General features: G+C 65.9%; 1 protein-coding gene across 4 annotated transcripts; it reads left to right on the forward strand.

The window, feature by feature from the left end:
• Positions 1 to 663: 663 nt before the first annotated feature.
• Positions 664 to 15,276, forward strand: LOC100338292 (cyclin-dependent kinase 11B). Of its 4 annotated transcripts, none has more exons than XM_051840531.3 (20): positions 664 to 927; positions 1,211 to 1,334; positions 1,928 to 2,043; positions 2,963 to 3,090; positions 3,737 to 3,875; positions 7,103 to 7,239; positions 8,948 to 9,070; positions 9,879 to 9,974; positions 10,092 to 10,259; positions 10,703 to 10,768; positions 11,339 to 11,514; positions 12,054 to 12,144; positions 13,327 to 13,448; positions 13,599 to 13,704; positions 13,803 to 13,924; positions 14,000 to 14,107; positions 14,191 to 14,307; positions 14,426 to 14,574; positions 14,764 to 14,953; positions 15,028 to 15,276. In XM_051840531.3, exons 2-20 carry the CDS (start codon positions 1,224 to 1,226, stop codon positions 15,118 to 15,120), a joined length of 2,358 nt encoding a protein of 785 aa, XP_051696491.2. In that variant the 5' UTR covers positions 664 to 927; positions 1,211 to 1,223; the 3' UTR covers positions 15,121 to 15,276. The 4 variants fall into 4 exon arrangements, with proteins under 4 accessions (XP_051696491.2, XP_051696492.2, XP_069935514.2 ...); XM_051840532.3 differs by having other exon boundaries at positions 11,345 to 11,514; XM_070079413.2 differs by lacking the exon at positions 7,103 to 7,239 and having other exon boundaries at positions 861 to 927.
• The last annotated feature ends 506 nt before the right edge of the window (positions 15,277 to 15,782 follow it).

The raw sequence follows: 15,782 nt of genomic DNA on the forward strand, positions 1-15,782 counted from the left end.
CATTTAGGGAATAAACCAGCAGATGAAAGATGCCCCCCGCCCCACCTTTCAAATAAAGGCTTTTCAAAAAAAACCAAATTAGGGTTTTGTGAAGTGCTCAGAGCGGGGACTTTACGGTCCTGTGATGCCAAAGAGCTGAGCACCTCGGGCAAGAAACTCACCACAGTGCCTGGCCTCAGGGAGTGCGCTGTCCGCTGAGTGAGGGCAGCGCTGTGGTCGGTGCGCTGTCCGCTGAGTGAGGGCAGCGCTGTGGTCGGTGCGCTGTCCGCTGAGTGAGGGCAGCGCTGTGGTCGGTGCGCTGTCCACTGACGTGTAGCTTTTTTTTTTTTTTAAAGATTTGAGAGGAGGTGTCCGTCCAGCGGCTAGCTCACGCCCAGAGCCCAGCGGCCAGCACTGGCCACCTCGCGCTGCTCCCCCAGGAGCAGGCAGCGGGACCGGCGCTGGCACGGCCGGACACGAGCCCGCGCCCACGCGGGATGGCGGCGTCGCGGGCTCCCGCCGCGTCCTGCCTGGACCCTGACTGGACGGCGGCGTCCGCCCGTGAGGGGAACGGGTCCTCCCGCGGCCGCCGCCGAGCGGGCACTGGCCCCGCGCCCCGGAGATTCAGTCAGCGGAGGCCCGAGGGGCGTTCCCGCCTCGGCCTGCGCCGGAAACGGAAGTGCCGCCCCGAGGGCCAGGGCGCACCCGCTTCCGCGTGCTTCGGTAGAGTCAGCCCTGCCCTCGAGGGTCATCAGTGCGCGACGACCTGAGAAGTGATTCCACACACACCCTGGAGGGACCCCGCCTTACGTCATGGAGTCCCGCGCCCGAGGCGGGGGGGGGCTCTTCTGGCGTCATCAGCGCGCGCCAATTCCGGAAGTGACGACGCTCCGGGCGCAAGCCGGGAACTGTTTCTCCTCACGGTTCGGGGTCGGCGGCCGAGCGGTGGTGAGTGGCGGCTGGGGCTGGGGGCCCGGCGGGCCTCGGGGTGGCGCCGGGGAGGCCGGGGGCGAAGGACAGCCCCGCTCCTCGCCCAGCGGCGCCCCGAGCGACCGTCGGGCCGCGGCGGCGGCAGGCCTGGGCGAGCCTCGGAGCGGGGGCTCCGCGCCGGGCGGCGTGTCTGGCCGGTTCTGCCGACGCGCGGGGCCGGGCTCGCTGAGCGCCAGGCGCTGGCGGCGGCCGGGCGGGGTGGCCGCGGGCCCTGAGGGTGCTCGGCTCGGTCCTCTCGCAGCGTGTTACCTCCAATGGGTGATGAAAAGGACTCTTGGAAAGTGAAGACCTTAGATGAGATCCTCCAGGAAAAGAAGCGGAGGAAGGAGCAGGAGGAGAAGGCAGAGATCAAGCGCCTGAAAAACGTGAGCCGGCGTCTGGGCGGGTTCTCGTAGGGAGCCGCGTTTCCGCTCGTTTTCCGCTGCTTCGCGCGTTGCTTGTGCTCCCCGACGTGCAGGCGAGCCCGGAGTCGGTGCTAGAATTAACCAGACGCCGCGGGCTCAGGGCGCGCGAGGCTCGTGCTGGGGCTCTGCAGTGACCCCCGGCCCGGAGCGCGGGCAGCGGACTGCCGCCCCTCCCGCCCCTCCCCAGCGGGCCAAGGCGGCCAAGGCGGGCAGGGCCTGGACGCTACCGCGAGTGTCTTCGGGGTCATCGGTGTGCGTGGTGCCTCAGAGATGGCAGCAGCTCGGACGAGGCGGGTGGCGAGCAGAGGGTGAGGAGCGCTGCGGGACAGGGCCCAAGGCTCTCGTTCGCTCAGATGAGCGCCTGCCGTGCTGGCCGGAGGCTGCCCCTGTGGCTGGAGTGTAGGTGTCGCCGCCCGGCTCCGGCACAGAGCGCCGAGCTGTAGCGTCCCGGGATGTGAATGAAAGCTTCGGCTGTACCTGAGCGCTGGCTGTTGAAACGTGGGCAGGGTTGGTTGTCTTCAAAGGTAGCATTTAGGTTTCTCTTTGCCTCTTAGTCTGATGACCGGGACTCTAAGCGGGATTCCCTGGAAGAGGGGGAGCTGAGAGATCACCGCATGGAGATCACCATAAGGAACTCGCCGTACAGGAGGGAGGACTCCATGGAAGACAGGTGAGGAGTCCCGGGCGACGCCGGTGGCCTCACTTGAGGCTGTTGTCACCTCACCCCACTTAGCAGTGTTGGGGCATGGGACGGGCGTGGTGGTGTGGCAGGGTAAGCTGCCACCTACAAGGCCAGCATCCCACGTGGGTGCTGGCACAGGTCCTGGCTGTCCCTCTCCTCCGTGTTCCTTAAATGATCGGTCAAGTGAGTGTTGCTTGTAGACTGCGTCCAAGTAAGCCCGCCGTGTGTCTCAGTGGTGGCTCCGATGGCTGTCCAAGCAGTGGGCATCGAGCCTAGTGTTGGAGACGGTCAGCCCACATTGACGAACCTGGGTTTGACTCCTGGATCGGCTCCAGAGTTCACCTTCCTGTGAGGCCCTGGGAAGCAGCTGTGACAGCTCAAGTACTTGGTCCCTGCCGCCTCCTGTGGAGACCTCGTTGACTTTTAGGGGTCTTGGCTTCAGCCTGGCCCAGTCCCGCCCATTGGCAGGCATGTGAGGCGTGAACTGGTGGATGCGAGATCCCTGTCTCTCGCTGCCTTCAAGTAAATAATGGGGGCAGGCCAAGTCTAGCAGGGTCTCCCACGTGGGTATAACTTGAACCCTCACCTCCTCCTGCCTTCCAAGGTGCACGGTAGCAAGAGGCCGGAGTTGGAGGTGGAGCTGGAACTCAGGCCCAGGCGCTGGCGTGGGCGCTGGCGTCTGAGCCCCTGGGCCGGAGGCCACTCCCAGCGCGTTCCCCGAGGCGCGTCTGTTCGGTTCATCGCTTACGCCTTTCCGAGTCCGAGGCTGGCGCGTGGCTCAGAGTTGGCCTTCCTGTGTCAGAGATGTTTGGGTCCGGCTGTGCGCCTGTCTGAGCTCCGCGTGCTTCGGGCCTGGCGCTCCCCACGGTGTTTCCGGGTGTGATGTCCGGCCTGTGTCTCGTTACAGGGGAGAAGAGGATGACTCCTTGGCTATCAAACCCCCCCAGCAGATGTCTCGGAAAGAGAAGGCTCATCACAGGAAAGACGAGAAGAGGAAAGAGAAACGCAGGCATCGCAGCCACTCAGCCGAAGGGGGTACAGAGCGTCTGTTTTCTTCGGTGACGCGTGCGCGTGTGATGTCTGTGTCCGCCAGCCGCTGCCTTCTCCAGAGCGTGGTTAGGCTTACCTGCCGCGGGAGCGCCCGTGCCCTGCACGTGCCCTGCTGCTCCCCGCCTCCCCTGTTCCTCCCCAGTGTGTTGTCGCGGTGGTTCCCTTACGTGTGGAAGTACCGGCGCTCAGCATGGCGGGGGGACACCCCCAAAAACGGTGTTTGATCGCGTCCAGTGATGCGCGTGGCCTGGCAAGAAGGCTGATCCTGGGCCGCTACCAGGGGGCTGTTGGTGGTGTCGGGAGACCGGGTGCTGGGGTCGGTTTACCTCATCCCGCGACTGTGAAGCGCTGGCCGCGCCCCCGGAGAGAGCTGTGCCGCGGCCCTCGTGAGGCTGCTGTCTGACTCGCTTGTTCTCGACAGACAGTGGGAGGCTCAGACGCGTGTCAGCTCTGCCGAGCTCAGCCCCACGGGTCTTCCCCACCCCAGCGGCAGCCAGCTGTGTGCGTCTTGCGGCTTGAGCCGGGTCACGACTGGTTCTTCAGGTCACTCATTACGGCCCCTTCGCCTGTGAGCGCTGGGGTCTGAGTTGGAAGTCGGGTTCTTCGCCTGACGCTTCTCGCTCCTCCCCAGGGAAGCACGCCAGGGTGAAGGAGAAGGAGCGGGAGCACGAGCGCAGGAAGCGGCATCGGGAGGAGCAGGACAAAGCTCGCCGGGAGTGGGAGCGGCAGAAGAGGCGGGAGATGGCGCGAGAGCATTCCAGGAGGGAGAGGTGAGGTCTGTGTGGGCCGGGGTGGTGAGGTGAGGAGGGCGTTCTCCCTCATCCCGGTGCCTCTGTCAGCTCCAAGTCCAGGAGGGGGCCTTCGTTTTTTTGGTTTTTTTTTTTTTGGAGGTAGAGACAGAGAGCTCTTCTATCTGCTGGTTCACTCCCCAGACGGCTGAGCCGACCGGAGCCAGGAGCTACTCTTGGGTCTCCCATGTGGTGCAGGGCCCAGTGCTGGGCCGTCTTCCGCTGCTTTCCCAGGCCACAGCAGAGAGCTGGATCGGAAGTGGAGCAGCCGGGACTAGAACTGGCGTCCATATGGGCTGCTGGCACCACAGGCGGAGGATTACCTTGTGCCACAGCACCAGCCCCAAGGGCATCTCTTTAGCCAAGATTGTTTTCCTGTCACCCGGTACAAAGGACCACGGCCGTGTTTGATGAGTTCCAGGGCAGCTCTGGGTGTGGAGTGATGCCCAGGGGAGGCAGGGAGCCGTCCTCATGCAGGGGAGGGGACTCTGCCGTGGGCACCACAGGCGCTGCCTGCCGCGCTGCCAGCACTGAGCGCGCGTGAAGGGAGGAGCCCGGCAGGTGCTGACGGCTCTAGGGGAAGGCTGGAGAACACTGAGGGTGAGCAGGCCTCCGGAGGCCGCGTGCTGCGGGCCCAGCCGTGTGTGTCACGGCGGGCCTGGTCCAGTGGCGGAGGCCCCGGACAGAAGGCGCCATGGGCAGATCGAGCTTGGGCTTCTGCACGAGGAGAGCGTCGGGCAGACTGTGGTTGGTGCTGGGCTGCAGCTGAGAAGCCGGCAGAGCTGCGTGAACAGGACAGTCAGAGGCGTGCGTGCCGAGACTGGCGAGCCATGGGGGCATCAGAGGGCCCCTGGCCTGGGCTCTGCTGCTTCGTCACCTGCGCCTCCAGCCTGGTGAGCAGAGATCCGGCCCGGCCAGGCACAGCTGTAGCCTCTTCGCTGCCCTTTTTCTCTTTTTTGTCAGAGAGACAGAGAGGGAGAGGCAGGTCTGTCCTCTGGTTTACTCCCCAATGTCCGTGGCTGGGCCAGGCCACGGCCGGGAACCTGGCTCTCCATCCTGGTCTCCCACATGGGTGCGGGGGCCAAGCTCTTGGGCCATTCTCCTCTGCCTTCCCAGGAGCCTTGGCAGCCGGATCAGAAGCAGCCCAGCGCTCTGAGAGGGGGTGCTGGGGTCACAGCGGCAGCTTCCCCCGCGGCCTCTGAGGGGACCGCGTGGGTGGAGTGGGGAGACTCCTCCCCCACAGCCCTCACCGGGGAAGTGACTAAAAGGCCGTGAGAGCGGAAGGCGGGGGGCCCTGACATGAGGCTGCAGTTGGGACAAGTGTGACTTCTGTTGTTTCTGTCGAGACTTGTTTCTTTGGAATGCAGAGTTAAAGGAAGGGGAGGGACAGCGCCATCTCCCGTCCCCTGGCTCATTCCCCAGATGGCCACAGTGACCAGGGCTTGGCTAGGCCGAAGCCAGGAGGCAAGAACTTCCATCTGGGTCTCCGACATGGGTGCAGGGCCCAAGCCCTTGAGCCGTCTTCCACTGCCTTCCCAGGCACAGTAGCAGGGAGCTGGATTGGAAGCGGAGCAGCCGGGACTTAAAGCAGTGTCCATATGGGCTGCCGGTATTGTAGGCGGTGGCTGAACCTGCTGTGTGTGTCCTGGCACCGGCCCTGGGACCAGGGTGTGCAGGCCAGGATGCACAACACACCGGGAAGAGCTCAGGCTGCACACTGGCCGGTCCTAGGACGCAGCCACGTGAGAGGACTCAGCAGAGAGCAAAGCCGCCACAGGAGACCCAGAGCCTGGACACTGGGGCGCCCTGTCCAGGCACAGCGTGGCCGGTGCAGCTGCCAGGCTCAGGGTTGTGGGCACAGGTTCTTTCCAGTATCGGGTGATGGCTCAGCTGTGCAGACAGTACTTCGGCCCCTAGAAGGCCAAGCTCGCAAACAGAAGTGGGGGCCTGTGCTGTGGCGCAGCGGGTTAACACCCTGGCCTGCAGTGCCAGCATCCCACATGGGCGCCGGATCAAGACCCAGCTGCTCCACTTCTGATCCAGCTCTCTGCTACGGCCTGGGAAGGCAGTAGATGGCCCAAGTCCTTGGGCCCCTGCACCCGCATTGGAGACCGGAAGCAGCTCCTGGCTCCTGGCTTCAGGTTGGCTCAGCTCCGACCATTGCGGCCAAGGGGAGTGAACCAGCGGATGGAAGACACTCTCTCTCTCTCCCTCTCCCTCTCCCTCTCCTTCTTCTCTTTCTGTGTAACTCTGCCTTTCGAATAAATAAGTAGCTTGACTGAAGTCGCGTAGTGAACGTGGTAGACGTGGAGCATTGAGGAAGGCGCAGGACAGAAGTGAGCTGTCCCCAGGGCCGCACTGACCCCCCCCCCCCCCCGAGTGAAGAGGGAGTGAAGAGACCCCAGACAGCAGAGACGCTTTCCTCTGCGGCAGCCGGAGAGGGGCGCGGCCCGCCGGGACGTGGCACCGCGGAGGTCCCGGCAGAGCTGGCGAGCTTGCTGCGCCTGCGTCCCGGCCCCTCGCGTCTGAGGCGTGCGGTTGGTGGGCGTCGTCAAGGCAGTGGGTGCGGCGGACGGGTTGCAGAGGCAGTGGGAGCGGAGCTGCTGACAGCGGGCTGTATTTACTAGAACTGGAGCACTGATGGCTAAGACGTGCAGTGCAGCCCAGAGCCGCCCCTTAGCAAGCGACCGAACGTCACGGCAGAGGAGCGAGAGGGTGGGCTGTGGCTCTCTGCTGCCGGCGCGGCCCGTGGCGGCTGCTCTGTTCCCGTCACTCGTGTTTGCCGCGTTTCCGGGAGCTCCCTTGTCAGTCGCAGGCTCTGCCCGCCTCCTGTGGGCACACACCTGCGCCTGCGCCGTCTCCACACTGTGGTGGCAAATGACCCGGGCAGCCCCTTGGGAAGGGGTCAGGACCAGGGCCTCGGCCTGAGTCCGGGCCCCTGCTTGCCCTTCCCCGCGGAACTTCCTGCTCTCTGGTGCCCGTGCAGATCCCCCTCTGGATTTGGGGCTTCTGCCAGGCGCCTGCTCGCGGTGCCGGCTTGGTTTATTCTGCTGTGGCTCCGTAGGGACAGATCCCGGAGGAGGAGCGTGTGTGTCATCGGCTTCTGAAAAGCCGTTCATGGTTGGACCACTTACAAGGCTGAGCAGAAGCCACTAGGGAGGGACACAAGCTTCCTTTCCTGGGGGAAAGCTGGGGTGTGGCTCTTGCAGGGATCGCCTTGAGCAGCTGGAGAGGAAGCGGGAGAGAGAGCGCAAGCTGCGGGAGCAGCAGAAGGAGCAGCGAGAGCAGAAGGAGCGGGAGCGGCGGGCGGGCGAGCGGCGCAAGGAGCGGGAGGCCCACAGGGAAGGTGCGCTGGGGCCGGGCCGGGCCGGGCCGGGCCGGTGGGCGGGCTGTGGTGCTCCCTGAACAGTCAAGGGTCAGGCCGCAGGGAAGGTGCGCTGGGGACAGGGCGGGGATGGGCTGTGGTGCTCCCTGAGCGGTCGGGTCAGGCCGCAGGGAAGGTGCGCTGGGGACGGGGCCGGGCTGTGGGTGCGGCTCCTGCTCCTGGGCTGCCAGCTGCGGCCAGGAGCCCTGTTCTTAGCTCCTGTGCTGTGTCCTCTTTTTGTGTGTCTAATAGTTTTTAAATGTATTTGAAAGACAGGGACGGACAGTTCCCATCTGCTGGTTCACTCAGATTCCACAGCAGGGCTGGGCCGGGCCAACACCAAGAGACTGGAACCAGTTCAGGGTTACGTGTGTGTGGGTGGGTGGACCCCACGGCATGAGCCATCGCCACAGCCTGCGAAGCTCTCCATCAGCAGGAAGGTGGGCCAGGGGCCAGGGCCTGAACCCAACGCTGCTTTATGGGATGCCTGTCCCCCTTTTCCCAGTTTTGAAAAATCGTGGTAAAATATAGCACAGTGTGCGTGCACGGGTCAGTGCGTGGTTGTGCAGGCGTCAGTGGCCTCTGCCTGCAGTTCTGGGTCTTCCCAGGCTGCAGCTGCCCGGCCCTGGCCCAGGCGGGGCTGCCGCCGTCCTCACAGCTCCTGACCCCGACCCCCTGGTTTCCTCCCGTGTGTGGGGTCCTGCTGACTCGCCTGTCTCTGTCCGGTTCCTTTCTCTGAGCGGCGTCCCCTGTATCAGAATGCCCTTCCTTCCGTCCAGCTGGGCGGGGAGCCCCTTGCTTCTCAAGGTTAGGTCGTCTGGTTCCCCGTCCATGTGGCTGCGTCATGGTCTCCTTTGTGTTTGCTGAGAGGTGCTGATTCTCTAATCATGTTGCCTTTTTATCCTGAGTATGGTTGTGATTATGACTATCGCTTGATTAGAAAGGCAGAGTTAGGGAGGGAGGGGCAGATGGGACTCAAGGGGCAGGGCTGACCAGGAGGCTGGCGCTCCATCCCTGTCTGCACGTGGGTGCAGGGCCTGAGCACTTGGGGCCCCCATCTTCCGTTGCTTCCCAGGGGTTAGCGGGGAGCTGGGTTGAAGTGGAACAGCTGGGATTCAAACCAGCAGTTGGGTGGATCCCAAAGACAGAAACGAAGGGGTGCTGGGGGCTGGCATCTGCTCCCTGCTCCAGCTGCAGGGGTGTCAGACGTTGTGATCCGAGCGCTAGTCCCTGGAGTCCGGAGGGTGGGGCGCTTTGTGCCCACCCTGTGTTCAAGCCGAGCGCAGTGGGCTCCAGGAACCAGCGAGCAGCTGCAGAGGCGGAGGTGGCCAGCGGCTGCTCTGCAGGGCTGATGTGGCCGGAGCGGCCTCCGTCTGCCCGGCAGCTCCACCTGCCACCAGAGACAGTGACAGCAGGGTGCCGTCAGACCGAGTCTGCCGGAGGCATGGAGGTCTGGGGGGACAGACCCCTGGTGCTTCCTGCCCCGCCATCTCCCCAGAGCCTCATCCTTGGGGAGGATCAGGGTGCACCCAGGGCCTCCAGGTTGAGGATTTTTGAGCCCAGGCTTCTTGGCCTGTGACCCTGATGTCGTGAGCTTCCTGTGTGAGCTGTGGGTGGTGCCTGGGGCACGCGAGGGCGGGGCCGTGGGGGGTAGCATTGCCAGTGCCGTCTCCCCTCGTCCCCGCTCCAGTGTCTGCACACCACCGCACCATGCGTGAGGACTACAGTGACAGGGGGAAGGCCAGCCACTGGAGCCGCAGTCCCCCGCGGCCTCCACGGGAACGCGTGGAGCTGGGAGACGGCCGGAAGCCAGGTAAGATGGGGCCGGGTATTTTCCTGGGGAATCTTTGTTGTTTTCAAATATTCTGTTGTCTGCGTATTTGAAAGCGGAGTGACAGACCTGCTGGTTCACGCCCCAAATGTGTACAACAGCCGGCGGCTGGGCCGGGCCTTCAGCCGTGCGCGGCTGCCTCTCAGGTGCGTGAGTGGGAAGCTGGATCAGAAGTGGAGGTGGTACTGGAACCAGCACTCTGACACAGGGTGTAGGGTATGGGCTTCCCAGGAGGTGCTTAACCTGTACCCCACGTGTACCCCTGGGCAGTTTTTAGCATAAATCTTGCTCCACAGTTGTTAGGGTTTGGGGCACGGAGTTTGCACAGCAGGTTAAGTCGCCGCTGGTGATCCCAGCAGCCCACATCAGAGTGCTGGCTGGGGTCCTTGCCACTCTGCTTCCAATCCAGATCCCTGCTAATGCGCCTGGGAAGGCGATGGAGGATGGCCCCAGTGCTTGGGCCCTGCCACCCTGCAGGAGACCCGGATGGAGCTCCTGGCTTCAGCCTGGCCCAGCCCTGGCTGCTGTGGTCATTTGGGGAGTGAGCCAGTGGATGGGCGGCAGTGCGCTCTGCGGCTCTGACTTTCAAATGGAGGAGTGAGCGAACCCTGAAAGCCCAGCTCGCTGGCTTCCCCGCGAGGCGAGCTCGTGGCCGGGGCGTGTGCTCCCCGCTGGCCCTCGCAGAACTCGCTCTTGCCGGCTGCGCGGGAGGTGCCTTCTGCTGCCGAAGCGGCGTGTCTGCCTGCTGAGACACGTTCGCCAGACTCACGCGGGTGGTTCACTTCGTCAGTAAAAGAAGAAAAGGTGGAAGAGAGAGACCTGCTGTCCGACCTGCAGGACGTGAGTGACAGCGAGAGGAAGACCAGCTCGGCCGAGTCCTCGTCAGGTACCGCGCCGGCCTGGCCCCGCTGCGCCGCTCGGGGAGGCCCGGGGAGGCCTGGGGGAGGCTCGGGGAGGCCTGCGGAGGCCCGGCGTCACCAGCTGCCCTGCTCTTTCCCTGCAGCAGAGTCAGGGTCAGGCTCCGAGGAGGAAGAGGAGGAGGAGGAGGAGGAAGAGGAGGAGGAAGGGAGCACCAGTGAGGAGTCGGAGGAGGAGGAAGAGGAGGAAGAAGAGGAGGAGGAGGAGGAGGACACGGGCAGCAACTCCGAGGAGGCGTCAGAGCAGTCTGCTGGTGAGCACGGCGGCCGCCCCGGGCGCGGCGTGGCGTGGGAGGGCCGCGAGAGCCTGAGTCTGACTTGGGCCGTTGCAAGCTGCAGCTGCTGGGACCCCGTGAGACCCTGGAATATTCTGGACCTGGACTCGTGCTCGCCCCGACACAGCCTCGCTGTGCCCCGCGAGGCCCTGGGCGGACGCCTGCTCTGCGCCGGCCCAGGCTCAGCCCCGCGAGGCCCTGGGCGGACGCCTGCTCTGCGCCGGCCCAGGCTCAGCCCCGCGAGGCCCTGGGCGGACGCCTGCTCTGCGCCGGCCCAGGCTCAGCCCCGCGAGGCCCTGGGCGGACGCCTGCTCTGCGCCGGCCCAGGCTCAGCCCCGCGAGGCCCTGGGCGGACGCCTGCTCTGTGCCGGCCCAGGCTCAGCCCCGCGAGGCCCTGGGCGGACGCCTGCTCTGTTTTGCAGAAGAAGTGAGTGACGATGAAATGAGTGACGACGACGAGCGAGAGAACGAGAGCCGCATCTTGGTTGGTGAGTAGCTGCCTTTGGGCTCTGCCGACCTCACCCGTTCTGGGGGTGGTAGTGTGTGCGGCTCCCTGTCAGTGCAGACAGTCCCCAGGAGCTACGCCCAGGACCACCCTGTGGGCCACACCTGTGGGGCCACCGTCACTCAGCACGGAGCACCCTCTGAGCACCCACAGTGGCCGCTGCGGGGGAGCCTGGGAGACGCTACCCCGAGTCCACGGGGGAGCCTGGGAGACGCTACCCCGAGTCCACGGGGGAGCCTGGGAGACGCTACCCCGAGTCCACGGGGGAGCATGGGAGACGCTACCCCGAGTCCAGCCCTTACAGCAGCTCCCAGTCTGTCGCTGGAAGGTGTGGCGTGGGCTCCGCAGGCTCCGAGGCTCTGTCCTGGGCTGGGGGACAGGATTCTGGCCGTGCCCCTCCCCACGGCACCCCTGCATCCTCGAGGATCCGCATCAGGGCTGTGGCTCTGCCTCGGCTGAGCCCGCCGGGACCACAGACCCCAGAGCAGCTGGGGCGGCGGTGTCCTGGGCGTTTGCTTGCAACCGGTGCCGTCACGCGGTTTAATTTTGAAAGTTCCAGAGTCACGATTTGACCGAGACTCGGGGGAAAGTGAAGAAGGGGAGGACGAGGCCGGCGAGGGGACCCCGCGCAGCAGCGCCCTGACTGAAGGAGACTGCGTGCCCGACTCCCCCGCCCTGTCGCCGCTGGAGCTCAAGCAGGAGCTGCCCAAGTACCTGCCCGCCCTGCAGGTCAGGCCCAGCACCCGGCTCTGCGGGGGCGTCACTGTGGTCACTGCTGGGCCCTCCTGTGCCCCGGAGGTCAGGCTGGCCGGGCGTGGCCGTGGCCTGGGTCTGTGGCTAAGGCCACGGCGAGGGCGGCCTGGGAGCCGTCACGCTGCCCCTGCCGGGTGCGTGGGCTAGGTGGGCACCCACCATGTCTGGGGGCTGCACAGGTGGTGGTGGTGAGGACCTTGCCGGGTAAGATAGAGGCGTGTCCTAAAGGGTGGGAAGGGCTCTGAGGACCCCTGACCTCCGCCTGCTGCCCCTCAGAGGGAGCTGTGCCTGTGCTCAGAGGCAGGGGCTGGGCAGGCTCGGATCTCCTGGGAGTGGCTTCCTGTGCTGGATGTCCTCACAGAAGGGGCTGTGGTGTGGGGAGGGGGCGGGGGGCAGTGCACACGCATGCCCTGTGCCTCCCCCCAGGATGGGCATGGGGGGGCGGGGGGGCAGTGCAGCTCCGTGGGAGGCAGGTGTGCGTGGGGGGCTGCCCCGCTCACCCGCACCTCCCCCAGGGCTGCCGCAGCGTGGAGGAGTTCCAGTGCCTGAACAGGATCGAGGAGGGCACCTACGGTGTGGTGTACAGAGCCAAGGACAAGAAAACAGGTGCGCGGGGCCCTGGCCAGCCGCCCGGAGAGCTGGGGCGGGAGGGCCCGGCCCGGCCCGAGGGAAGCAGTCCTCGTAGCGAGCAGCGGTCAGCGGGGCGCAGCCCTCACCGTCCATCTCGGCCCGCTCGGCCTCCGTCCTGCAGACCTCGGCACAAGGATTTAGAGCCTAGACTCACACCCACGAGGCCCCTGATGCCTGGGGTGGATCTCCCAGCACGCGCCCTGCTGCCAAGTGTCCGGCTGTGCCATCCTTCAGGCACCAGGTCGTGACCTGTGGTGGCCCCTGTCCAGTGTGGACGCTGGCCCCCTGGGCCTCTCAGGACGCCAGAGGGCAGTGCGACCCGGGCCGTGCCGGGTGGCGGGAGCTGGGGTGTGGGCAGGCACACGTGATGCTGCCTCACATGGAGCCCCACACGTGTTCCCCCTCCACAGCCACGGGCGATGCACCTGTGCGGGGGTGTGGCCCTGGACACCCCAGTGCCCTGGCGTCATTCTCCGTGGGGCAGGGCAGGGGCTGGGAAGCCAAGGAGCCGAGGGCTGTTTCTGGGGCAGGGCAGGGGCTGTGTAGCCGGCGGGGGTGAGCCCCGGGCTCTGCAGCAGCACACTTCGGAGGTTCTGTTTTCAGTCTGAGCTGAAACGAGATCTCTGTGAGGCCACAGTCTCGGAGAACCAGAGCCTCGGGGAGATAAAGATTATTTATGAAAAAGTTAGAGGAGAGAGGTCCTCCCCCTGCTGGCTCACTCCCCAGACGGCTGCAACAGCCGGAGCTGCGCCATCCGAAGCCAGGAGCCAGGAGCTTCTTCCAGGTCTCCCACGCGGGTGCAGGGGCCCAGGGACTTGGGCCGACCTCCACTGCTGTCCCAGGCCACAGGCGGGAGCTGCATCGGAAGTGGAGCAGCCGGGATGCCAGCTCCGCAGACGGCAGCTCGACCACTGTCCACAGTGCCGGCAGAGCTGGGTCCCCGGCAGGAGCCCAGAGCCCCAACCGGGTCTCCCACGCGGGTGCAGGGCCCAAGCACTGGAGCCGTCACTGCCGCCCCGGGGCGCTGGCAGGAAGCTGGATCGGAAGTGCAGGCGCTGAGTGGGACGCCGGCACTCCGTGCGGGGAGCGGATCCCCGCTGCGCCGGCTGTGCCCAGCGCCGCCCGGCAGCGCCCGTCTCAGGAGGGCTTCCTCTGCAGATGAGATTGTGGCTCTGAAGCGGCTGAAGATGGAGAAGGAGAAGGAGGGCTTCCCGATCACGTCGCTGAGGGAGATCAACACCATCCTCAAGGCCCAGCACCCCAACATCGTCACCGTCAGGGTGAGCCCCGCCCCGCGCCCCGCGCCCCGCCTGGCCAGGGCCGGGGGGTTTCTGTCGTCAGCCCTGGCCTCCAGGCCGTCCTGGGGCCCAGGAAGGCCAGGCTGGCAGGGCTGCGCCGCAGCGCGCCGACCACGGCCGGCTGTGTCGCAGGAGATCGTCGTGGGCAGCAACATGGACAAGATCTACATCGTGATGAACTACGTGGAGCATGACCTCAAGAGCCTCATGGAGACCATGAAGCAGCCCTTCCTGCCAGGTACGGCCGAGGCCCCGCGACGCTGCCTCCTGGGCCACGCTCGTTCCCCGAAGCCTCGGGCCGGGCCGGGCCGGGCCCCTGACCCTGTTGCCGTCCAGGGGAGGTGAAGACCCTGATGATCCAGCTGCTGCGTGGAGTGAGGCACCTGCACGACAACTGGATCCTGCACCGAGACCTCAAGACGTCCAACCTGCTGCTCAGCCACGCGGGCATCCTCAAGGTGGGCCGCGCGGGGGCCGCCCCGCCCCGCCCACGCACACCCGGCCTGCCCGTGACCCCTGCCCTCTGTAAGCAGGTGGCGGACTTCGGGCTGGCCCGGGAGTACGGGTCTCCACTAAAGGCCTATACCTCAAAGGTGGTAACCCCGTGGTACCGCGCCCCAGAGCTGCTGCTGGGAGCCAAGGTGAGATCCGGGGGTTCTGGCGCCTCCCTGCCCCAGCAGGGCCTCCCAGGGTCAGCGCCCTGAGCCCTGTGTCCTGCATCCAGGAGTACTCCACGGCCGTGGACATGTGGTCAGTGGGCTGCATCTTTGGGGAGCTCCTGACCCAGAAACCTCTGTTCCCCGGGATGTCAGAGATCGATCAGATCAACAAGGTGTTCAAGGTGGGTGTGCGAGCTTCGCCTGGGGCCGGGGCCAGGGCAGGGGGTGCCCTTGGAGTGGCCCTCGTCCCTGGTCGCTGCTGTGTGCAGGGAGCAGCCCTGTTGACCCCTTGTGTCCCAGGACCTGGGGACCCCGAGTGAGAAGATCTGGCCTGGCTACAGCGAGCTGCCGGCGGTGAAGAAGATGACCTTCAGCGAGTACCCCTACAACAACCTGCGCAAGCGCTTCGGGGCCCTGCTCTCGGACCAGGGCTTCGACCTCATGAACAAGTGAGGACCCCGGCCCTGCCCGAGCCCTTGGGGCCTGGAGGCTGCTGGGTGGACAGGCGCCTCCCAGGGCTGCTCGCCACCACTGTAGCCAGGCCCCTAGGGCCCTGCCCACCCGGCTCCCGGGCCCGTGGCGGCCCCGTGAGGCCACTGCCCGGCCCTCGCAGGGTCACGCGGCGCCCGTGTCCCCAGGTTCCTGACCTACTTCCCCGGGCGGAGGATCAACGCCGAGGACGGGCTGAAGCACGAGTATTTCCGCGAGACGCCCCTGCCCATCGACCCCTCCATGTTCCCCACGTGGCCGGCCAAGAGCGAGCAGCAGAGGGTCAAGCGGGGCACCAGCCCACGGCCCCCTGAGGGCGGCCTGGGCTACAGCCAGCTGGTGAGGTCCTGCCCGGTCCCCGTGGGTGGGGTCTGGCCAGGGCAGGGTCCTCACGTCCCTGGCTCGCTCCGCAGGGTGACGACGACCTGAAGGAGACCGGCTTCCACCTCACCACCACCAACCAGGGCGCCTCGGCCGCGGGCCCCGGCTTCAGCCTCAAGTTCTGAAGCTCGCACGGCCCGGCGCGGCCAGGCTCAGCCTCGGCGACCCGGCCCCGGCACAGGGCCAGCTCCGAACTCCTCGCCCCCTTGATTTTCCAGTCTCTTTTTATATTTTGGTTTGTAAATTTGTAGAATTAAATACTGTTCCCTTGTGGAGGGAAAGGTGGTTTTCGGGTGTGTCTGAAGTGCCCAGTGAAACACGTGGCACACGTGTATGCAACACATATGTGTGCGTGTGTGCACACGTGTGTGCTGGGCCAGGCCGTGGGGTGGACCTGAGCTGGGGGCAGCAAGGCCATCCACAGGTGTCCCGGGCAGCCCCTGCCGCGTGGGGGTGGACACGGCTGGTGGTTCCGTGCGTGTAGCAACTCCGTGGAAGAAGCCCTGGTTGTCCTCAGCAGAGTGGCCCCCAAGCTGTGAGCCGGCCGGGGCAGGGGGCAGGCAGAGGCCGCCAAGGGCTTGGAAGGCGCGCCTGTGGACCCCTGCCCGCCTGGCTGGCGGCGTCCTGCCGCCCCCTGCCCCCACCCCCAGCTCCCATTCAGAGAGCAGCGTAGCCGCCCTCCAGGCCCAGCTCTGCTACCTTCTCCAGGAAGCCCTCCTGGCCTTGTGCGGCTGAGCAGAGGCCCCTTTGGCTGGGGTGTGGGGCGTGCGCTGTGCTGTCTGAGGCG

The sequence above is a fragment of the Oryctolagus cuniculus genome, chromosome 7, assembly GCF_051225735.1.
Source record: "Oryctolagus cuniculus isolate XC-2025 breed Fujian yellow rabbit chromosome 7, ASM5122573v1, whole genome shotgun sequence".
NCBI classification, from domain to species: domain Eukaryota; kingdom Metazoa; phylum Chordata; class Mammalia; order Lagomorpha; family Leporidae; genus Oryctolagus; species Oryctolagus cuniculus.

What these genes read in the sequence shown, in the direction of transcription:
- LOC100338292 (XM_051840531.3), top strand. Translation starts at nt 1,224, where the DNA reads ATGGGTGATGAAAAGGACTCTTGGAAAGTGAAGACCTTAGATGAGATC. An exon ending in GCCACGCGGGCATCCTCAAG is followed by an intron (nt 13,925 to 13,999) that starts GTGGGCCGCGCG and finishes CTCTGTAAGCAG; the next exon opens with GTGGCGGACTTCGGGCTGGC. An exon ending in GGCTTCGACCTCATGAACAA is followed by an intron (nt 14,575 to 14,763) that starts GTGAGGACCCCG and finishes CCGTGTCCCCAG; the next exon opens with GTTCCTGACCTACTTCCCCG.